At 48.7% G+C, this 22,213-nt stretch overlaps 10 protein-coding genes across 10 annotated transcripts; 5 read left to right on the top strand and 5 right to left on the bottom strand.

Moving 5' to 3' along the window:
* Positions 1-499: 499 nt before the first annotated feature.
* On the top strand, positions 500-1,214 carry BJ212DRAFT_1447123 (copper transporter; the record flags this gene model as incomplete). Its single annotated transcript, XM_041338357.1, has 4 exons — positions 500-552; positions 606-890; positions 956-1,055; positions 1,107-1,214. 4 exons carry the CDS (start codon positions 500-502, stop codon positions 1,212-1,214), a joined length of 546 nt encoding a protein of 181 aa, XP_041192956.1.
* Positions 1,115-2,850, bottom strand: BJ212DRAFT_214153 (proteasome subunit alpha type 4). The gene is made up of 8 exons (XM_041342669.1): positions 2,614-2,850; positions 2,539-2,554; positions 2,446-2,472; positions 2,374-2,388; positions 2,146-2,320; positions 1,926-2,092; positions 1,617-1,868; positions 1,115-1,563 (listed from the first exon to the last, which is right to left on the bottom strand). The coding sequence occupies exons 1-8, from the start codon at positions 2,614-2,616 to the stop codon at positions 1,430-1,432; spliced, it is 789 nt and encodes a 262-aa protein (XP_041192955.1). The 5' UTR covers positions 2,617-2,850; the 3' UTR covers positions 1,115-1,429.
* Positions 2,851-3,196: 346 nt separating this feature from the next.
* On the top strand, positions 3,197-4,529 carry BJ212DRAFT_214164 (P-loop containing nucleoside triphosphate hydrolase protein). The gene is made up of 4 exons (XM_041342670.1): positions 3,197-3,503; positions 3,572-4,264; positions 4,318-4,440; positions 4,488-4,529. The coding sequence occupies exons 1-2, from the start codon at positions 3,357-3,359 to the stop codon at positions 4,202-4,204; spliced, it is 780 nt and encodes a 259-aa protein (XP_041192954.1). The 5' UTR covers positions 3,197-3,356; the 3' UTR covers positions 4,205-4,264; positions 4,318-4,440; positions 4,488-4,529.
* Positions 4,530-4,743: 214 nt separating this feature from the next.
* On the bottom strand, positions 4,744-5,690 carry BJ212DRAFT_213975 (protein transporter). The gene is made up of 4 exons (XM_041342668.1): positions 5,622-5,690; positions 5,482-5,572; positions 5,245-5,414; positions 4,744-5,181 (listed from the first exon to the last, which is right to left on the bottom strand). The coding sequence occupies exons 1-4, from the start codon at positions 5,622-5,624 to the stop codon at positions 4,954-4,956; spliced, it is 492 nt and encodes a 163-aa protein (XP_041192953.1). The 5' UTR covers positions 5,625-5,690; the 3' UTR covers positions 4,744-4,953.
* Positions 5,691-5,716: 26 nt separating this feature from the next.
* On the top strand, positions 5,717-7,175 carry BJ212DRAFT_1356686 (uncharacterized protein). Its single transcript, XM_041335712.1, has 4 exons — positions 5,717-6,022; positions 6,081-6,232; positions 6,286-6,601; positions 6,655-7,175. The coding sequence occupies exons 1-4, from the start codon at positions 5,793-5,795 to the stop codon at positions 6,764-6,766; spliced, it is 810 nt and encodes a 269-aa protein (XP_041192952.1). The 5' UTR covers positions 5,717-5,792; the 3' UTR covers positions 6,767-7,175.
* A 571-nt stretch (positions 7,176-7,746) lies between these two features.
* Positions 7,747-8,989, bottom strand: BJ212DRAFT_1481221 (uncharacterized protein; the record flags this gene model as incomplete). Its single annotated transcript, XM_041340223.1, has 3 exons — positions 7,747-8,040; positions 8,345-8,851; positions 8,906-8,989. The coding sequence occupies 3 exons, from the start codon at positions 8,987-8,989 to the stop codon at positions 7,747-7,749; spliced, it is 885 nt and encodes a 294-aa protein (XP_041192951.1).
* Positions 8,990-9,455: 466 nt separating this feature from the next.
* BJ212DRAFT_1461980 (XPA-binding protein 1) lies at positions 9,456-11,091 on the top strand (the record flags this gene model as incomplete). The annotated part of the gene is made up of 7 exons (XM_041338927.1): positions 9,456-9,700; positions 9,765-9,869; positions 9,931-10,104; positions 10,154-10,373; positions 10,423-10,505; positions 10,562-10,767; positions 10,817-11,091. The coding sequence occupies 7 exons, from the start codon at positions 9,456-9,458 to the stop codon at positions 10,900-10,902; spliced, it is 1,119 nt and encodes a 372-aa protein (XP_041192950.1). The 3' UTR covers positions 10,903-11,091.
* Positions 11,092-12,184: 1,093 nt separating this feature from the next.
* BJ212DRAFT_1271983 (WD40 repeat-like protein) lies at positions 12,185-15,712 on the bottom strand (the record flags this gene model as incomplete). Its single annotated transcript, XM_041330990.1, has 15 exons — positions 12,185-12,851; positions 12,902-13,005; positions 13,056-13,235; positions 13,283-13,401; positions 13,452-13,820; positions 13,866-14,000; positions 14,050-14,121; positions 14,173-14,516; positions 14,565-14,736; positions 14,783-14,862; positions 14,914-15,020; positions 15,078-15,192; positions 15,249-15,403; positions 15,457-15,577; positions 15,633-15,712. The coding sequence occupies 15 exons, from the start codon at positions 15,710-15,712 to the stop codon at positions 12,185-12,187; spliced, it is 2,820 nt and encodes a 939-aa protein (XP_041192949.1).
* Positions 15,713-15,879: 167 nt separating this feature from the next.
* Positions 15,880-18,280, bottom strand: BJ212DRAFT_213630 (uncharacterized protein). Its single transcript, XM_041342667.1, has 3 exons — positions 17,722-18,280; positions 17,377-17,671; positions 15,880-17,329 (listed from the first exon to the last, which is right to left on the bottom strand). Exons 1-3 carry the CDS (start codon positions 17,820-17,822, stop codon positions 16,199-16,201), a joined length of 1,527 nt encoding a protein of 508 aa, XP_041192948.1. The 5' UTR covers positions 17,823-18,280; the 3' UTR covers positions 15,880-16,198.
* BJ212DRAFT_1481217 (uncharacterized protein) lies at positions 18,217-21,910 on the top strand (the record flags this gene model as incomplete). The annotated part of the gene is made up of 11 exons (XM_041340222.1): positions 18,217-18,280; positions 18,354-18,368; positions 18,428-18,618; positions 18,692-18,823; positions 18,888-19,094; positions 19,147-20,115; positions 20,168-20,245; positions 20,300-20,585; positions 20,635-21,442; positions 21,495-21,564; positions 21,614-21,910. The coding sequence occupies 11 exons, from the start codon at positions 18,217-18,219 to the stop codon at positions 21,908-21,910; spliced, it is 3,117 nt and encodes a 1,038-aa protein (XP_041192947.1).
* Positions 21,911-22,213: the final 303 nt, after the last annotated feature.

Raw genomic sequence — 22,213 nt, 5'->3', positions numbered from 1 at the left:
GTGGTTCTACTGCACTAGCACTTCATAGTAATGCAAGTACGGGGGTACACGGATGCAAAATACACGTGCATTGAATACATGCATATGCATTAAAGTTTGTTGAAAGTTTGTCGCAAAGTTGCAAACTACGTGATATCGATCGAAGTCTGAGATAAGTCTGTATGCTTGCCTTTGCAAAGATTCTTTGCGTTTTGCACATCATTTGAGTTTTGCCGTCTTAAACCTGTATCTAGCTACCGCTTGAACGTCTATCTTCACGTATCGGCTCGATTTTCAATGGGAGATCTGAGATCTAAGCTCCCACTCGAATTAACGTCCCATAAAATTTGGTCTGAATTCGGTCTGTGAATCTGCGGACTTTGCTTGTCCGCAACTGTACTAGTAAGCTGCTCGTAGCGCAGCAACTCTCGACTGTATCCGCAATTAGAAGACTCTCAAGGATTCTCATTCTCAACCTAGGCAACTGAAACACCAATTATACGTACTCCACCCAACCACAATGGATCACGGCGCACACGACATGAATGTAAGGTGCTCAATGAACATGCTCTGGTACGTCCCAACCAAACCCACCCAGTGACTCCACACTTACGCCCCATTCTCAGGAACACCCAAATCATCGACACATGCGTCGTATTCAGACAATGGCACATCCACTCTAACCTTCAGTTCTTCTTCTCCTTCCTCGCCATCGTGGCCCTAGGCCTGCTCTACGAATACCTCCGCGTCTTCTCGAGGGACTTTGATAAGCGCATCGCTATGAAATTGAGGATTCAGAGCGGACGTAGAACGCCGCTTACTACGAGTGGGCAGAGCTCGCCTGAACGTCGTGGTGATGGTGTTGAGGAGATAGGCTTGTTGAATGGGTTGAGGGTCGCGAGGAAGCAGGGGTGGGTGCTGCTATGTACATGTGCTTTTGCTTTGATTGTACTGACTCGCTTTGCTTTGTCTTTAGATTCGCTGTGCCTCCTCTCTATCGTACCCTGCGCGCTGTGCTGTATGGAGCTAGCGTGGGCTTGTCTTTCTTTTTGATGCTGGTGTTCATGACGTACAATGTACGTCTGACTGCCTGTTTTTCGGACACTGACTGATTTGTTTGCACACAGGCATATCTGATTTTTGCAGTTATCCTTGGTGCCGCAGTGGGACACTACATCTTGGGTGATACTATAGAGCCAAACGGCCCTGCTGACAAGGGGATGGCATGTCATTGATTCGTGTACATGGGGGAAGCTGCTATCACTCCTGTTTACATTGCTTCGATCATTCCGTGTTTTCCTTTCATCAAGGACCAGGTCTAATGTAGACAGACCATAGACGACTATCAATGGGGATGCTGGTTCCTTCTATGCTTCATAATTAATATACCTTGCCCATTCCCAAGGTCGAAGAAATTGTTGTACACGAATACAGCTGCGAGTATGACCAATTACTTCATCTCTGTATCCTCATCCTTCTTCGCAAGCCCTTCCGCCCGAAGCAGAGCATCAATTTCTGCAGGCTTGTATATCTTGGCTTTTGGTGCTTTCGCTGCTTCATCATATGTGAGGACTGCAAATTCGACTGTTGAGTGCAGGTCAGCGTCGTATTTGAGTAAAAAGGTAGGATGGACTTACGCTTTTCGCTTCCAAGGGTTGTGCTGTCCATCGTCTTGCTCATTACCCTCAGTACGAGCCCGATAGCCTCCTCGACGCCCAAATCGTCTTTGTATTCTTGTTTGAGTAAGCTCTGCGCCGTGCCGTTGTTTGCCCCAATACATGTTGCTTTCCACCCGGAGTAGTTGCCAGATGGGTCGGAATGGTACAATTGGAAATGGTAATGTGGGTCATAACCTGCGTATAGCAGGGAGACGCCGAAAGGACGTAGACCTAAACAATATCTTGTTAAAGCCAAGACAAACGATTTGGGGGAATGGATTAACAGACCTCCGAATTGCGTATATCCTTGCTTCATATCGCACAATCGTTGTGCAAGAAGCTCAACCGGTATATCATCATTATACTGCAAAAGATGTTGTTGTGCCACAGTCCGCGCGTAGTTCACCAGCGAATTCGCATCGGATGTGATGCCTGCAACGCCCCCAATTACATTTCTGCAAAACTCGGAAATCAAGGGGCTTCCTGGGCACTTGAGGGTAGTGCTCACGAGTTTAATAAAAACATCTTCTCTCCACTGCCACCATAGCCCCCGCCTTCTTTCGCGCTAGAAAGATCAAGCAGCTTCCCTGTGACACGTTTCTCAGCGGCCAGGACAACACCGTCCTTTGCGAGTACGCCGAGGACTGTTCCTGCATGTGAGATAGCTTCCATGGCATATTCGACTGAAATAACAGGGTTAGATTGTGAGGCATCTGCGATTCCCTGATGAGCGTACTTTGATAAAGCCGGCCTGTGTATGGCGAGCGAGTCAGATCAAGGCATTCAGTCTATAATGTTAATTGCGCACCTTCCGGAGAGAATATTGTTGTTCGACCTATAAATCAATGGTTCAAGTCAATCCATATTAGATTCAGCAAATTGAGGCTGCTAGGATACATACTGTCATATCTTCGGGCCTGCACGAGTAAACGATGTGAGCGTTCATATGTCAATGGGACTTATAAAGTGTACATACCATGTTTGATGAATCGGGGGACGAGGTGGAAGGAGCGCACTGGTAAGATGGAACTTGTCACTGACGCGTTCCCTCAGATTGAGTTGGCGTACGCGTCGGGTCAGGCGGGGGGTCGCCGGCTTTTGCCTATTACCTCAGACTCGACCCCTCTTGGCCCCCAGTTCTGTTGAATCCGTTGAATTCATCGATTTCATTATATATAGACTCCTCATGTTTTCTTTCGTGAATTCGCGCAACTGCGGATTTGTATATCCTTCATATGAATGGATTTTGAGACCATATTATATGGAAAGCCGAAGAAACCTGTGCTCTGCTCCGAGGAACGAATCCCAACGTTTGGCACTAGAATGGGAAGGTCTCCCCGAAACATCCGTTATCAAGAAGGCACGACTGTCAGCTGATTCTTCCATCTATATGACTTGACTGCGGGAGATTACGATTCTACGCACCTGCATACACTTTGAATGCCGAATGAAAAAAAATCATACTGGCGTGACTCCGACTCCTCGCGACTCCCCCACGGTGCTGAATCATGATCAGTTCTGCGTCTGCGATATATGGTACACGCCTGGCCACGTCTCCTCTTCCTCGCCGGCCATCGTCATCAATCATATCCTAACCTTGTCGTGGGATTATATTTCCAAACGTCTGGTTAGCCAAGGAACACGTAAAGTCACACCAAGCTTAAGCTCAAGGTACTAGCATCAGTCGCATTAACGTTGGCAGCGCTATCGTGACTCGCCATGTCTCTTCCGAGCGTGTACTCCGAGGCGCCAACATATTCCGAGGACAGAGGGCTTCGTCATACAGCTGTCGACTTTGACTCCTCGGTTGAGAGCAAGCCTCTGGTTGATCGGAATACGAGGGATGCGGTATTCTTGGTGGTGATGGTACGTCTACTTCCCGCTTGCAATTCCAAGTACCGGTATCACTCAAGACATGCTCACTGCACTCTCAGGGAGTATCCGGTACAGGCAAATCTACTCTCGGCGCTGCGCTATCAAAGGCGCTCTGCCTCCCATTCATCGACGGCGACAACCTCCATCCCCAATCTAATGTAGAGAAGATGTCACGTGGGGAAGCTCTCACAGACACGGATCGCCAGCCCTGGCTGGAAACTATCCGCAAGACGGCCGTCAGTAGCGTTCTGAGTCAGCTTAGAGATGACCACGGGCTGCATGTGCTGAGTCCCGTGAGGGATGGAGACCAGAAACCGGGGATCATCATTGCGTGTTCGGCGCTGAAGGGAAGTTACCGGTCGGTGTTAAGAGGTGAAACTCTGCCGGAAGCAGAGGGGCCGAAGCACTCGGGAAAGCTTCTAACATGCTTTGTTTATATGAAAGGTTCGCGGGAGGTGCTCACGGACCGAATGATGAAACGCCAGGGGCATTTCATGAAGGTGGAGATGTTGGATAGCCAGTTGAAGACGCTGGAAAGCCCTGAGAATGAGGAGGGTGTGGTGACGGTATCGATAGAGTGGTCGACTGGGGACCAAGTGCGAGAAGTGGTCAGAGCTCTCGAGGGTGGAGGACTTGGAGCAGTGTATAATACGAATATATCTTCCAGGCCATCGGGAGACCTATACCCTTGAAACAGATCATGTAAAGGCTCTCACCGAGACTATCATGAGTCTTTGAGCCATGAAGGTCGCGTGCGAGGATTCTTGCTCATGGTCCACATGTTCATTGAATGTCTGTATTGTAGGACATCATATCTCGCAGCCTCTGCATCGCATTGCGCATAAACAAGATATATGTGTTCATACACGCTTATCTTTGTATGCATGCCCTCGTTCAGAGACGAACTCAAAATAATGACTGTGACAAGGTAAAACTCTCGACCGTTTGTCATGCACAAACCAAAGGCGCCCATAGACCCCTCAGCATTCCGCACGCACCTCCGTATCGGCCATTGAACACAGCAGTGCCGATCGCAAAAACTCGCTTATGCCTTCCCGTGTCTCAATGATCGTAGTAGCACCGAACCGTTACTCAAGTTCACCATATATTTCATCATCCTCCTCAGCTGCAATTCATCAGGATATTCGTCTCGACCGTGTAAAAAGAAGACGTACTGATGATACCAGTTTTATTTTAGTACATCGACTCTGGAATCGTGGCGGCAGGCTGCGTGTTGATATTCATGGTTTGATTGCGGTGCTTGACCGTACTGATCTATGTTTTCTGAATATTTCGTCTCTCCTCGGTATAACTCTCGAGAAGTAGCAGACTCCCTGCTGAACAGCGCGCGCGCGGATGCTGAGTGAATGGTGATGTATATTAGAATTATCTAAAATCAGCGAAATGTATGGAATGAGGATATAAGTAATCACGAGAGACATTAACTCGGGCCTCCCGCGTTCCCTTGTGCTGAACCCGAAGGAGGCATTAAATCTTCTTCTTTCACAACGCGCATCTCGGCTTCGATACGTTCCCGGGCACGCACAACTTTCGATTGGAGGTAATGAGAGTGTGTAGGCGGAGCAGGCTGTTTTCCCGCTCTTGTGCCGGTTGTCGGTGGGGCTGGGGCTGGCCGGGGACCGTTCACTTTGAGTAAATGTTCGTAATTCTGGCATGGCGGTTAGTGTGACATGCAGTCAGGAAAAAAATTGACAAAGCAGTATGAATTCACCTTCAACACATTCTCGAGGGTTTCTCCTTGCTTTAGATTCAGAATGAGATGGGCCTCGTCCAGTGTCATACGGTGTTCTCGGGTAAGTTTATCTGTCAAGGAGCCAGAGGTAGCATTCCGAACGCCCGCAATATCTGATCCTGCTACGCCTTGCGGTGTGTGCTTTGCATCTGCAATTGACAAAACGAAAAATGTGAACACCAGAATCATCAAAGGTGAAAATGCTAAAGTACGCACTTTTGGCCGCCTGCTTTCCTGCTTCAAATAGTGCCTTTCCGAAGATTTGTGCACCTGTGACGAGAATTTGTATAATAATTTTTGGGGCCGACTACAGGTATCCGTCAGTCCACAGATCCGACCTAAGAACTACGACTTACCATCCCAAATTTCGGGCACTGCGACCGCTGTGGTGAACAAAAATAAATGACTTTGAAAATGTATTAGGCTCACGCATTACAAACGCCACACTGCAGCAAAGGTCGCGGCAGTTGCCGCAGCAGTCTTCACGAATACCTAAAAATTGCTTGTCAAATCTTATACATGTCACTATGACTGCCTTGGGTCACAAAAAACGGAAGAATCGTACATCCGACGCAGATCCTGATGCACCCAGAAAGAAGAAAGAGAAACTGAAACAGGACGCGGGGAAGCCCTGCACCAAACCTTCTCCAAGTGAATTCCGGGTGACGAAAGCAACCATAACACTCTCTGTACCTCCCGTATTCGCCAGTAATCTACGCGCGGGCGTGGAGGAAATGTTAGATAGCATGATCATGCGGTGCGATGGTACACCCCCTAGACAAATTTGTGATACTGAACTGAATGCGGAGATATAGATATATCCCGTCCTTGTGCGGAGTTCTCTTGGCTCATTCAAATTTACATTTCCTGAGTCCAACAGTGAGTATAAATGCCGACTGTCCTTTCGCGATCTGCAATGTCACTTTCGATGCTACGGTCTGGAGCCCAAGTATAGCCATGAAACTTGGTACGTGCTTCATTTGCCTTGTACCGCTTGAATCGAATAACACTCTTCAATAGTTGGCAAAATTATTCTGTATTCTCCAGATCATGTTTCGCTGCTCCTCCACCGTACGTTTAACGTTTCCATACCACGACACCACATTCCACAAGATGTCTGGGAATTTGAATATGGTCCTGCGGAAAACGATCCCGAGTATGGAGAAGGTGCTGTAGCATCATCTATCGTTGAAGAAGAGGATGGAGGAATGAAGGATGGTGATGGTGAGAAGGTGGAAGGCGAAGCGGTGCCGGAGGCGAGCGGACAGTGGGTACACCGTGTGACGGGAACGAAGCTTGGCGGAACAGATGGGTATCTAGAGTTTACAGTTATCGGGTGAGTGGATAGTCATTTTCGACCAAAGGAAGGTTGATCGAATTTTATGACAGAAAAACTGTGGCGAACGAAATGCTCTCCCTTCAAGGATCCATACAGCCTGATCCCTTTTCTGAAGAACATTCACAATCAGGCAAGAGCTCCCGCAAAAAACGTGCCAAATAATTTCAGATTATTGTTCTGGCATCTCAGAGGCTTCGTACATAAATCGTCGAGGGCTCGACTATACCTTACTTCTCAGCCGTTACTTAATACTAATCAAATATACCTGCTACGAAACTGGATGAGCCAGAAGAAACTGGGGCAGAATGTGAGGCTCAAAACTGGGATCAGCTCTCTGTGAGAAGTGCAGGCCAAGTGCGCATAGCGACCTTGACAACAGTATATCTGGGAGGGGTGCGACTGGATGGCATAGACCTTAAAGGCCCTGGCGGTGGAATCTGCAACGAGAATATCTAATCCCTTGTCCTCGGCAATTCACCCATCAAGTTCCTGGTAAAGGTCGCTCTCATCCTCAGTGGTATCTTCCCCCATCTTGAACAGATTACACATGATTGGCAGCATATCTGATTTGACTTTAATGGACAATCCGGAGTCGGTTAATATCTTTATTGGCGGCTTCAGCATTGTGAAGAAGCGGTGTATCGAAGCATGATAAAGTCAGTCAGGTACGATTTAATCATAATCTACATTTTTAAACTACGGGCGAACGTGTCATTAGATAGCTCTAGATACACAATCTAGATGCACTGATAATGTGCCTACAAATATGAATGGAAGGAAAAACGGGAGAAAGACGTCTTAGGTACCACTTTCCTATATTAGAAAGGTGGTAGTAACAGGTTATAAAGGGCTGTCTAGGGGAGACCAGAGACACCCGGAGAGTTGGGAATTTATATATTGTCTTCGTCGCGTCAGCACAAACATCTCCATGCAACAAGTTCAATTGCGTTACAAGTCTCTTTGAAAAGTCTGGATCTATCATCATACATCTTTCCCCAATATTTCATCCCCACTGAAAATTCACTGGATGCTACACACAAAGTCATTAGATTGTCTCAATAATGCTTTAATCAACAGGGCGGGAGGACGCACAGAATTGATCATGGATAAACACTACGCGCTGGTCCAAGGGCATGTCCGTGTCACAAGCCAACTACTGGACCGCTTGGTGCAGCGCTCGGGCAGCTCGCTTGGAATTCATCATGCCATCCCCACAATTTTTTGTAGAATCCCTCGACTAAGCGCTGCACAGTACTATCGTCGACCTTCCATAATGTCCCAACGACGCCCTTAACCCCAGCGAATTGCAGGCCGGCCACTAGGTGTATCACTTCGTCAGGGGTATCATGGTCACCGACTGCTGTTTCGCCAGCAGAAAGAAATGCAAATTCATGTCGAGAGGGATCCGTTTGTGTGATATTGAGAAGTGCAAGCGGCTAGTCACGCATGAGAAAGGCTGAATTGAAGGGGTCCTCGTAATTCTGTGTTCCGTGACACGAAAAGTGAAGCCAAATATTATCTCGCGGCATGAGGCACCGGCTGGGAGATTCTGACCGATGGGAGCAAAGGACACTGACAAGGACCTGTCATGTCTGCGAGCCTTTATCAGCGCGGTAAGCGGCGGCGTGTATGAATAGATGTGGAGCTGTGAAAGAAACTGCCCATATTTCCTGTACTCGCCAGCAGCGTGTAACAGCAAGAAATTGAAGAGAGACGTCGGGAACCACCATATTCGGGAACCTTGCCGTGCACATCTCTCAGATTATCGACCACCGGCCGGACGATGTCGTCCCACAACTCCATCAAGGCTTTTGTCAGCGCTGGTCTACTTGTACGTTGGAATTTGACCACCAATATCTGGAGTTTCTCAAGATTGATAGGGAGTTGAATGCTAGTCGGAGGTTGCTTGTGTGGAATGGTGATGGCATCGCAAGACGACTTGCTGGCGATGAGCACGATGATAGGCCCATCACGAGCTGCATCTTGAAGATTGGAGAACACGGGAAGAAGTAGGAAGCGAGAGAAGCCCTCGATCTTACGGATCTCCTCTACAGCTCTATTCCGGTCCTCCACTAGACGTCTGTACCGGTTTGCTTCTGCTTCTACATCGACTCTTGGGGTCCCTTTTAGATGGCTCGCGGGAGGTTTATCCAGGAGGGAGCCGAGATCTCTGAATCTCTTCATCAAGGCCACTGCATGATCGCCGCGAGTCTGGAGACTATCAAAATGGGTGCTGGGTCGTGTCATCTGGGTTCAGATGAGAGTCCTGCCTTGTTCCGACGGCTCGACAGCACGGCGCACGCCACTACTACGAAGAGCACATGACGCAGCATCCACGGCAAGTGTACTTGGGAATTCCTTCATGACATTATGACGAGACGACATTGAGGCTGTTGCAGATATGTAAGCGTCCAGAAGTTGCATGGAAGTTGCATATGCCTCCAGTTCAGTACCATGTGAATGTTGACTAGCATAGTGAATCCAGTGTAGACTTTCTCGCAGGCGAAGTAGCAAACTTCAGAGACAATGTTTGCTGCTGCCTTGAGATGATCCATGACAGCATTCAGAATACTGTCAGTGTCTTCACCTGTACCAGTGCCCCCAAATCCTAATTAATGGACAAACAGATAGACGGCAGCTAGCGAAATATGGTCTATTGATCGTCGAGGGTCATGTTACATCAACAGAGTCAAGGCGCAGTGGAGATTCTCTTGTGAATTGTTGAGGTCTTCGTCATCGCTCCGGTGCTTACTGCTCGAAGTGGGTAGAGGTTAACTTCCCAAGGTTATGTAATGACGAGTGCTGTCTTCATTCGATTTGGTCTGCCTAGGAAACCTCCCCTTTCACTAGCATGAGCGCATCTTCGAGCAGTCAACCGGACATAAGTTCGAAAAGAAAACCACATGTCATCATCACGATCGGGATGGCAGGGGCTGGCAAGTCCACCTTTGTCCAGCGCATCAACTCCTACCTCCATTCGCAAAATCCTCCACAGCCGCCATACATCCTAAACCTCGACCCAGCAGTTACTCATGTGCCGTTCGAAGCCAACATCGATATCAGGGATACTGTTAATTATAAAGAGGTCATGAAACAGTGTGTTGCTGTTTCCATATGGACAGCAGTGCATGAATAACGGAATGAATCATCGTCACACAAGGTATAACCTGGGACCGAACGGTGGTATTTTGACCGCCTTGAATCTTTTTACGACAAAATTTGACCAGGTTATGGACTTAGTCGAGAAAAGGGCTGAGACAGTCGAGTACGTGCTTGTTATTTTTATTCTGCATTCATTCTTACTTCTTCTCGTGCACCCACGCTAGTCACATAATTCTTGACACTCCGGGGCAAATTGAGATTTTTACCTGGTCAGCATCTGGTGCCATTATCACAGATGCCGTTGCTTCGTCGTTTCCCACCGTGGTAGCATACATCATTGACACTCCACGGACAACAGCCCCCGCGACGTTCATGTCTAACATGCTGTATGCCTGCAGGTGAGTGCCGCATCATCTAGCGGTTCAATAATCGATAACGCTTTATTAGTGTCATGTATAAGACAAAATTACCATTCATCCTTGTCTTTAACAAGACTGACGCGCAACCCCATGATTTCGCTCTCGAATGGATGCAAGATTTCGAGTCATTCCAAGTCGCTCTTGCGTCCCACTCAGGATCGAGGGACTCTGAAGGTGAACCAACCTATATGAACAGCTTGATGAATAGCATGAGTCTGGTGTTGGATGAATTCTACAAGCACCTCAAGGTAATTATACTACGTCATTCTGTAGAAAGCATAACTGACTGTATTACAGGCTGTCGGCGTCTCAAGTACGACAGGTGCCGGCATCAAGGAATTTTTCGATGCAGTGGAGGAGTCTCGTGAGACATATAGGACGTACGTTTTATCTTCATTATTCTTGTTTTCTCCTTATTTTCTTGCCGTCTCCGTAGCGAATATCTCCCAGAACTCGAAAGCGCCCGCGCGGCACGGGAAAAATCACTGCAGGAAGTAAAACAGGACTCAATGGATCGCCTCATGAAAGATCTTGCCGTTGATCGTGCCGCAAATCCCAGGGCAGCCGCAGAAGACCGCTGGGCATCTGACGAGGAGGATGTCGACGATGACGAAGAGCTGGAAGTCAACCTCATCGATCGGAGTGAGTGGCTTGCCAATCCTTTTGTTCGACTTCTGAAACATTTTACTAGGCGAAGAACCATATCCTGGCCAATACATTGATGTCACACGTATGCGACGACAAAGTGAAAATATAAATTGGCCGAACCCGGGATGAAATTCATCACACGTTTTCATTCGACGTTAACATGATGTACTCTACCATTCGTAAGTAGAAGGAGAACCCCGTAATATTTAGATTATTACTATCAATTTCGTGCACAGCACTGATAAGCATTATCAAATGAACGCGCCAACATTACAACGGGCAAGATGAAAGATTTGTGTGATAACACGATGGTTCATCGATCAAGAGAGGTCTTCGCGTTATACCACAATTCAACCGGTTGCTTATTGACGACGGCTGTGACACCCGACGGGGACTTACATTCCACGGAATAACCAGTTTGCTTTGGCCCGCTCTGACTTCGCTGGCTCTTGTCATCGATACCACCAAGCTGGACGGCATAGACCTCAAACTCCCCGGCGGTGGAATCTGCAACAAGAATCTCCAATCCTTCGTCCTTGGCAATTCACCCATCGAGTCCCCAGTAAACCTTACTCTCATCCTCAGCGGTCTCTTTCCTTACCTCGAGGCGGCAGGTTACACAAGATTGGCAACGTGACTTATTTAACAATCGGAGTCAGTTAATATCTTTCTTGGAGGCTCCAGCGTTGTGAAGAAGCGGTGTATTGAAGCATGATGAAGTCAGTTAGATACGATTTAATCATAACCTATATTTTTAAACTACGCGCGAACGTGTCATTAGATAGACTGGGACAATCCAGAGCCACTGATAATATGTCTACAATGATGAATAAAGGGAAAAATGGGAGAAACAAATAGGACCTAATCGTCGTTGTCGTCGACAGCAGCAGCCGACGGTGAATCCGGCCATTCAATAGGCTCGTCGTCCATGTCTAGAGGCTGAGTGTCCATCTGTACATCTGACGGGTCGGGGTGAGCTTGGCTGTCTACTAGCGTGGCATCCTGAGTTTCTATATCCATGGCTTGGGAGTCTGCCGAAGGGCTTTGCTTTGCCTGTTCAGCCTCGGGCGCAGCATCGATTTTTTTCTTTGCTCGCTTTTCCTTTTCCGCAGGAGGTTTCGAAGGCAAGCCAAAGAGCGTAGTCTGTTTTGAGAGGTCCTTCTTATCCTTTTCTTTTTCCTTGCCTTTAGCAGCAGCCGGACCTGTTGATCACGATTAAACGATCACGAAGGGAAGACAGAAAACAGTGTTTCATCATTGCTCACATTTTTCTGCGACCTCGACCTTGTTGAAAAAGCTCTCGCTCTTCTGGATAGACTTGTTGAGCTCGGATTTTCTTGCAAAAGGATTCTTCTTGACTTCTTGCCCAGTCTTCCGAGAAAATGGGTTGTCTGCCATAAATGATCAAAATTTACGCGGGCCCGGGTTGAATAGCTATGCACGCACTAGGCTTGGGCGATGGCACCACGGCATCAGACTCACAAACGGCTCGCCTCTTTACCTCGACGTCGAACGCGTTAGATGAGAGGTCGTCGTCGTTGTCATCACGTTTCCTCTTTCCCTCGGGAGACGTTGAACGAGAAGCAGGAGCCTGTGGCGCTCGCGAGCGACCCGCTCTGATCGCGAGATTAGACGCAGTGAACTCCGTTTGCTCGACGATCCCGGTAGATCGTGTCAGACCAGGTCTGTCGACCTTGGGTGGCGGATTGAAGTTCTGGAAAGGCTTTGGTCGAGCCAACGGAGCATCCTCATAGGCGAATCCTTGTCTCGCCTCCCTCGCCTCTTCTGCCGGTGTTGCGTTCTGTTCCCGCCACAATTTGATTGCTTCTATCTTCTCCTGCAGTCCAATGAGACGGTAGAACCCTGCAAGCTGACTTGCAGCCGCGATTGAGTTTGGAAAATGTAGCCGTTTGACGAGCTCAATCACACGCGGGGCCTTGTCCGCCTTGCAAGAAGCTTGGATGAGCTTGAGCAATTGTTTGTCTAGTTCGACTTCGCGTTTATCGATGTCAGAAGACGTTAGTTCGTCACCGAGGGCATCACGAGCAAGGTTAACGTGAATTCGTTCCCGAGCGATGCTAATAGTTCGTTGTTCAGCAGGTATCATAAAAGCAGAGAAAGTGCATACCGCTCTTCAATAGGTGAATCTACAGGGTCTTGATTGCGGAATGGTAAGCGGACCGGAAGCTCTTGTATGAGAGGTCGAGGGAAGCCAGGGTGGTCTTGACGACCCTTGAAATGGAGTCAGTAGCGATGGGGGTGTCGAAGGCTAAGCCACCTACTTTGAGAATCAGACACATGAACGTGTCTTGACTCAGGCCGACAGGCCAATATGACTCATCCTTGCCCTGCTTGCGTTCTAGCAAATTGGTGTCCATGAGGCGCGCCCACGCCGCACGATTCGGGCGTCGGTGATGGATCATAAGGTGTATGTAGCCGGCAGAATCATATATTGCTGGGGCCTAGCAAACCAATTGAGAACAGAGTGCCAACGATGATATTCACGTACCCCTTCATCTGTGGTTCCGATCCACCTCAAAGTGTGACCTTTGGGTATCGGTAGTGGCTTCTCTTGAAGAACTTGAAAGTCTTCAAATGAAATAAGCGTGGCGACCAAACTTTGGGATCCTAGAGAAATCTTTCAACATTTATGTTATTGAACGGGTTAAGGGCGTTACCATCAATGGTAGTCGCGCCAGGTCGGTGCACCACAAGTACATATTCCTCAGCAGCAGCCATTGTCACATATTCACCTTCCACGCCGAGGACAATTCTTTCCATACCAGAGCCGCTCAAGAACGTCAGGTCTCCCGAACTGGTTGCGATCACGATGTTCCCTTGTCCCTGAATGTCACCTCCAGACGACGAAGGATCTCTCAGGGACCGCATTGGTCTCTCACCACCTGCTGCGAGGCCAAGGACACGTTGACCCTTTGGGAGGGCGTATGTCCAATCCCCTTGCGTGGACCAAGTACCGTAAGGTTTATATATAACTTGTGCCACGTGATCAAGCTCAGGAGGACAAGCAAAGAGTGCACCGCGTTCACCTGTGAGGACGTCAGACTTGCTTGTGAAAATTGCAAGAGGCTAACCAAGAGAGCCAAGGTCATATTTGAAGTGATCGGTAAAGTGGTACCCCTTGCGGGTTGATCGGTCGTGGAATTCAACATTGACGATGTGATGAGTATCCTGATCTGTCACCTCAATGACACCAACCATATTGTACGCTATGCTGAAATAAGTATGAGCTGTGACATGTCAAGAGAAGTCTCTTACCGAGGTAACGCTTTTTATTTTCCATAGGCGTTGACCCTGGTTGGAAAGCAGGTTGAGCCTTCGTGATGCTCACTAAAATACCGTTGAATCATTGTCAACATTTACCCAGTGATCTTAACTCACCCATCTCCTTCACGAATCCGTCACCTGCACGTATCGCTTTTGCACCTTCAGGCTCATCTTCCATCCCATCACCAAGGTCGTCAATGATCCAGTCGTCGCCATATGGGTCACCCCCTTCCGCACCAGCATCAGGTTCTTCACCCCACAAGGGGGGAGTGGACTTTCGCTTTGTCGTCGTCCCTTGAGCGCTGCTTGCAGCCGTTTGGCGCACGGGATCAGGTGAGCCTGCTGGAATTGCATCCCGCCACCGAGAAAGGACACCTTCTGTATCTGTCCATGCCAAGAGGTTTTCTGTGGGTGAGAAGGCGATTTGAATGGTGAATGCATTTTGGGTGCCCGGGTACCTGCAACGAGTTGTGAGTAAGGAAGAAAAGACAGCTACAAAAGCTTACTTCCAAAGCACTCGCTTCGTCTGCACACTCCAAACCAATATCTCTTGCTTGCAAGCGCTGGCAAGGTATACGCCATTGGCTGAAAGCGCTAGTGCCGTCGTTACGCCGATGGTATTTGGATCAGACAGAGATGAAGATTTGGTCCATGTGCTCCGCGAAATCGCGACGATTTCTATGCAATAATGAGTGAGTGTGGTTTCAATGCTCTGACCACTTACCATGCGTTCGTGACGCTGCAAAGAAATACTGTCCTGACGGGTGCCAAACCGCAGAACAATCGTGCATGAATTCCGGAGACCTTACGGAGAGTCAGTAAAATGTCTCTGCAAATGATCTGAATAGTCTTTACTCCGGATCTACCACTTCGGGGATTACGCCATCAATAACGTTCTCCACCTTGGCTTCAGTATCGGATACATTCCATGCCACTATGGTCCCATCTGAGCTACTTGTCGTCTGAGGAATGGAAGACCATGAATATAACAGTAGTATGGATATTATTGATGCTCGTACCAAAATGGAGCCCGATGGATGCCACGTCGTCTTTCGTATACGTTTCTTATGCCCTCCTTCCAGTATCACCACATTCGTTATTTCATCCAAATCAATAATTTTCACCGAAAGTTCGCTAAAGTGCACGAGAGCAGTCAGTACACAGAACAGCTAACGCATGCAGAAACGCACTCAGAAGCGACAGCAACGCGCTTTCCAGAGGGATCCACTGCTAAACACCTGATCGATGCTCCAGCAGCGCTCGTCACGAGTCCATTAAACTGCGCCTTTCCAGGAATGTACTTTCGCACGTCAGAGTCATGGCCTCCAGAGAGCCAGCAGCCTTCCTGTTTTCCGTTGTCAGCTCAGACGAATGTAGGATACATGAAGAGCCACGCACGGCAGCGGCGACCGCCGTGATACCCTCATCAGCTTCATATGCGGCTTCCGGTTCTTGGTCCTCCCCTTGGTCGGTGTGCCATATTCGTACTAGGGTATCTAGGCCTCCCGTGTACGCAATCCTAGGGAAAGAGAGTGGGTCGGCAGCTGCTCTCTGATCTAAAACCGACTACTTACTTCCCATCTCGCGAGAATGCGATGCACGTCTGCCCTTGCTGATGGGCTGAGTTACTGATCGCCTTAGAAGTGCTTGCCATCGTCGCTGGTCAAGGATTCAAAGTACAGGATATTGGACAACGCTTCACGACTTCCTTGTGCGAGCACGTGACGCGTTCGCGATGGTCACAATCACGTGAAGGTATGACACTGATGCTTTTAATGTCACGGTCATCACCTTGTGGTGGATTTCTACTGTACATAACCCTGTTAGCGCATAGCACCAGTCTCGATTAATAGTAACATAGCAAACACATGATTATTATACAACGAGTACGAAGTAAATGCTGCCATATAACTGGCCGCGGCATAGGCGATTTAAACAGGAGTCAATTATCGCCTAAAACACCGCGTCCTTACAATGCGAAAACCACCAAGTAAGTGATTAACCAGCTTCCATTGCTCCATCTCCCATGGTTTATCGGACAATGCATCCAATGGGCCACCAATCCAAAGGGTAAGATTCACCTCTGGCAGGTTGGGCAAAAGACTGCTGAGGACAAGAGCCACGTCCAGTGGAGAGCCAATTAACGAGTTACCGAGGACAAGCTCTTGTAGACCGTTTTACGAATACCATTCCCGGGAGATTTGACATCTATGCCATCAAGCTGTGTGGTATCGATGACAAGAGATAGGGATACTAATTCAGGGCAAAGCCGAAGCACATTAATTAGCCCATGGAAGGTAGGCAGCACAGGACTAGCGGGGTCGCGATAACACCCGAGTCTGAATATTTTGAGCTTCGGCCATGCTTTTACCAACTCGCTCAGTTCGTCATCGGATATTGAGATGGTACATGCTGCCTCGACGTCGAAATGGGTCAAATTGCGAAGAAGGCGCAGAGGACCAAAGTCGCCTGGTTGGGCGTATACATTGTGGAAGGCGTTGTAAAATTGTTCGCAGAGTGTTATGGCCTCGAGAGTGTCGTTGTCGCATCGTTCTAGGAGCATGGCGCAGAACCCGGACATAGAATCGGATTGCTGTCCAAATACGTTAGAGGAAAAGACGGCCGTAATATGTTTGCTCCGGACAGTCCGAAGAGAACGTAAAAAGGCTGTCATATGGCTGAGTCTGGTAGCTTGAAGACCCAAGAGTTCTAAATGTTCCAGACCAAGTGACTGCGGTGGCAACCCCGTGCGTCGGAGAAAAGATGGCCCTATGTAAAGCCAAAGTGTCTTCAGAGACTGTAGCTGTGTAACGTGTACCATCCCTGGATCTTCTAGCTCGCATACGGTCAAAGCAGAGAGATGATGGAGCTGACATGTCGCCTGTGTCAGGAAGGGCGCAATCTCACGGTTCAATGTCGGGTCGTCTACTTGAGGTCGGAAGGAGGTAACATTAGGACATGTGGTCCCGATAGTGGACAAGATGGACATCAAGGCGGGCGAAATCGAGGTGATTCGTAGATCCAAGGAAACCAAGGAAGGCACAAATGCCATACGCAAGAACTCGATGACGAGGTGGGTTTGATCGACATTCCAAGCCAAGGATCGAAGATTTGGAAACATGGTCGAAGATGGATAAGGGTAAGACAACATTATTATACGAATATGTTCAATGATGGGGGATGGATCTCCAGATTGTGTGATCGAATGCACGCGGGATGCGTATTTACGAAAAGTGACCCAGGCCTTGGTGTCGATGGGCCTGAGTAGTATCTGCACAAAATAATGAGTGAGATATCGCGCGAATATGAAATCCTTACTAATTCTCCTTGGAAACTGATGCCCCAAACATGCATTGGTATACAGTTGACCAACGGCTCTAAGGATGGTAAATTCCTCCATAAGGCGTCAAGTGCTGGACCTTCAAGTATGCGACACGTCAACGCAAGGCCAGGAAGTGAGCTGCGATCAACGTGCCAGCTGATCTGGTCTATAATTTCGGCAATGCGCAGAGCTTGATGCATGAGATTGAAATCGCAAATACGAGATTCAAGGGTGTGATGAAAAAAAGGAGCTCCGGTACGTGACTGAGATGGGGCACTCGGTGTGATACCTCTATAAAGGCCCATGAAGCTGTGGTGAATTCCAATAGTATAGATACTTACAGGAAGCAGCAAATGCCGATCGATGAGGCAATGTTGAGTCCATTTAAGCTTAAGGGCAGTGACATATGCCTGTTGAAGTGAAGAGGCGGGATGTATTGCATTGATCTCGAACAGCCGCATGGTGGCGGACAGAGGTGGGCAGCACACTTGGAGCTACAGCATGAGGCATGGAAGACTGAGTCGCCACGTCAAGGTTTTTGTATCTCAAGTTAGGCACTCTTGCCTAGGACGACCTTAAAGTAACAATTGTTGAGGACAATGGGATTATTGTGGCGGAGGTGTATTTGTACATATTTACCAGGTGATATGATTGATTCGATGGATGGGATTAGCCACGGTTCATTTTGTATTTTGTTGTATCTTTTGAATAAGTGCTTTCTTCTGCCATTCTATCATCTCACTAAAGCCTTCTACTTAAACACTAGCGACACCCCTTTTACCCGATTTTTTATCATTCTTCTCTTATCTTTATATCAACCCTTTCGTATTCCCAACATGTCTTTCGCCGAAGTTGGTTCCGATTCCCTTAGGCCGATTCTTCTACGCTCGAGCACACCAGGTATGTGCATTTCTTCATTTTTTATTTATTTCTACAGCTCACAAGTTCATTCCGTTTGATTTATTTTCCGCAGCTCCCAATGAGAAAGGTCAGCCCTTCGCTTCAATATTTACAACCACCAAACTCATCCAGGGTCATATTTTGTAGTCCTGCTATACCTAGAGGGTATGCAAAGAGAGTCTATGGGTCTCGGATCTCCTACTTCTACTCTCATGCGCAATGGCCTTCCGTCTACAAGGCGCAGTGCCTTTGGTGATGACGACGGCGCCTCCGATCTAAACTCAAATGTTCAGGATGGTCGAAAGACTGAGATGTCCATCAATGCTCATTCTGCATTCGTGAGTACCAATCGCCTTTAAAATTTTGGATTTTTGTCCGGCTTTCCCATGGTGTTAAACGACCTACTGTCAGCACGAACCTGGTCCTCAGGATCCCCCAGGTCCACGTTATGAGTCATTTGATTCTGGTCCTTCGTTTGGCAATAAAGGCCCTTTGCCTGACTTTGGGCCCAGTAGCGGGGCACCTCCCTGGAATACTTGGGAGGTACGTCGCCATCGGGCTCACATAATCATATCTCCAGTTCTACCCTTGAACTCATTCTATTCAGCATTCTACAGTGGCTGGTGCCGCAAGAGTACCTCTCCCAAACTCTGTCACCTCCCCGACCACTTTCAACATCAACATCGAACCTCCATCCACACCCAGCGGTTCAAAGTCGCGCAAGTCCACTTCTCAAGCCAGTGGTGCCCCTTCAAAATCACGCAAGTCAGCTGCTTCCGTAGTTGAAAGCGATTCACGGGATACCGTTAGAGGCGTACGTCTTTTAGTGTCGTCAACCGTACAAGTAATTGACGGAGATGTTATAGCACCACAATACTCCAAGCAAGGCGCATACAGCACACAGCGCAGCACCTGATGAAATTCCCTTGTCCCCTCGTCGATCACGAGCCGGATCAAGATCACAAGTCCCTCCCGAATACCCCCCTTTACCTCCCAGCACATTGCTAAGTCCGTCAGGCCGAACCAGTCATCTTCCTCTCTCCCCACGATCGCACCGCCATGCACCAAGCGTGTCACCATCTGACTCTCCCAGTCAAGCCCCACTCAAGGCTGCTAGGATGGCAGAGAGGGAACTACGGGAAAAGGAGAAGATGCGCTCAGTTGTGAGTGGCGGCCCCATGAGTGACGTCGATGGAGCCGCATCGAAACGTGGAGGTCCACTGAGCGCTGCTGGCAGCCCAATGTCTCCCTCGCATCATAACCGCCCATTCTCCCCTTATCGTCATGCCGCCACCCAAGAACCCTTACTATTTACTACAACAATGCAAGTCCAAAGGCAGACATCTTCACAGTCGAACGCATTGTCTCAGTTGAACGTGAATACATCTCAGCTGGACGGTGGTGGAGGCGGCAGTAAACTATCTCATGTGTCGCACCATTCCCATCACAGTCATCAATCCCATGTCTCGCATCAGTCGCATCATTCACATCACACTCATCAATCGCAGTCGCGTGCGCGCTCGCCGGCACGCGTGGAAGAAGATGGCAGAGCGACGCCCACACCCTCTCGTCCACATTCTCCGTCATTATCCCTGAATCAGGCTGAGGAGGAGATGGTGGCAAAGGCATTGGCTGAATGTGGCGCTGGTAATCGCACTTCGTACGCTCCTAGTACTCTCGAACCAGAAATCATTGACTCCCACTTCCACGATATGGACCTTTGCATCTTGCTTCATCAAATGGACGATAACACGACCCATGAAGTGGTGAAGAAGGCGCTGCGGAAAGCATTGAGGCAGCGCGTCAAGAAGCTGGGCATGAAATACGACCAAGATGTGCGCTCAACTGGTTATCTCTTTTGTTAAATGATATCTTACATCATAGCAGTCCATGCGACAGTACAGGAAGTCATTCCATGATCATGATCCTAGCGTCCATCTGGATGCGGGTTTCCAGCCAAACACAGTAAGTTGCTCTAATTGCTTGCGACGTTTGAATCTGATACTAACTCTGCAACAGCAAGAGCCACCTGAATGGGCCAAAGAGCTTATGAGCGGAATGATAAGAGTCCAGGAGCGTCTTGAAACTCTCAGCCCTCAGTCATTGAATGCGCCCATGCCACCTCGCAGCCAACAATCATATGCCGAGTCTGCTGCTTCTCGAGACCAATACAGAGGGGAGACGGAATATTCAGAAAACATGGATCAGTACGGTCAAACCCCGCGGACCCAAACCGTGAACATCAACACGCAACCCACCGGCACGATTCCAGAGTCGATGTACCAAAATGAAACCGGTATCATCGGTACGTTTTCTCTTTACGCAGTCGAGATGAATATCCTGATGAATTGTAGTTGAAGAAGATGACGAAATTTATGGTGATCACACAGAACTTGAGCAACGGTTCGGCGCTACTACGATCACTGAGACACGGGGAGGCATAAGCGAGTTTTTGAGTGGCGATCGAGACGACTCCCCAGGTCAGCAGTTCTTGGAGGAGGAGCTGTACAAGTTGCGTGTGAAGCCTGGAGGAAGCCAGTCGGCCATTACGCACAAGACTTGGGAAGTCGCGAGAGATGACCAGGACGAGTTCGAGGAGGGTCATGGAGCGTTCACTGAGTCTGGTCTACCCGAAATTCCGGACTCGGGCAACTACACCGAGCGCCGTCAGCCCTCCCCGCCTCTACCGCCAATTCCCGGACAAGAGATCAGTCGACGCGAGATGATGCCTTCTCAGAACTCGCAAATTCGGAATCCTGGTCATGACTACGGCGAACTCGGTCCCCCACCATGGCAGCGCATCCATCAGCGCCTCCTTAATTGGGCTATCATATGGCCAATGAGCGAGATTGATGGAGCGCTCAACAGCACAACTCGAGGACAGCAGGTGGATGAAGTCGCGCTGAGCATTTGGTCAACGCAGACGTACAAGCGATACGTGAGAAGCCGCATGACAGATACTCCGGGTGGGCGTGTGGACAGGCTTTTCGTTCCTCCAAATATGGCAGATGCGATCAGCACTGCTGTGTTCAATGGCCGGCACGGAGATGCGTGTGGAATGCTGAGGGATCTATGGTCGCCTTTTGGTTTCGAAGGTGCTCCGCGATTGATCGTTGTACTTGCGAAACATCGGTCGGATGCAGGTCATTGGGTCGTCCACAGGTTGGTCGATTGGTTTTACTCCTTTGCGCTATTTGACGAGTCTTTTTACTAGATTCTCACTCCCTGATGGTGCACTCACGACATACGACTCGTATCCTGAGCGAACTCTTCCCGATGGACGGGTGAGTAACCTGATATCTTATGTGCTTAACAAGTACTGAATTCTCACAGCCTCTTGGTTGGTGGTTTGCCATCCGAGTAGCATGGCCCGGTGCCATTTATGCAAACCCAGACCACCTCATGCAAAAGATGGTTCGCCTGCACCGTCCGATGCAGCTCAACATCGACAACTCCGTCGCCGCAGCTGGTATCTGGCGAAACGTGCTCATGGGCTCTCGCGCGGAACGCAGTCTTGACCTGGAACGTCTCCGGGATTTGATCAATACAGAGGTGAAGAATTTGAGGCAGCGCAAACAGCAGGGGAAGTTGTCGATCAGCTCGCCTAAAGCGAATTGGGAGGATGTTTAGTTTTGGTTGCTTAGATTAGATTACATGTGCTGGACTCGGTCGATTGTTTGGTTAGTTATGGTTGTGCTGGATCTGTTATGTGTACTGTATCGTAGGATAGGTGCAGCAAGGACTTGTTTTTCTGTATTCCTTCAGTGCTTATTGTAATTTTTGACTTTGGTGGTCGGGAAATTTGTTTGTAACACTGAACATTTAGATCATCTAAAATATTTTGCGGACCTTGGTATACGCGTAAGGCTACACAACTGATTCATTCATGTCCCCCGGGTAAGTAATATGAATATGTAGTTGTTTTCCTGACTG

This window comes from Suillus subaureus, assembly GCF_016647635.1.
Source record: "Suillus subaureus strain MN1 chromosome Unknown BJ212scaffold_17, whole genome shotgun sequence".
Taxonomy (NCBI): domain Eukaryota; kingdom Fungi; phylum Basidiomycota; class Agaricomycetes; order Boletales; family Suillaceae; genus Suillus; species Suillus subaureus.
The sequence above is the reverse complement of the archived record's forward strand: the minus strand, read 5'-3'. Positions and strand labels throughout refer to the sequence as shown.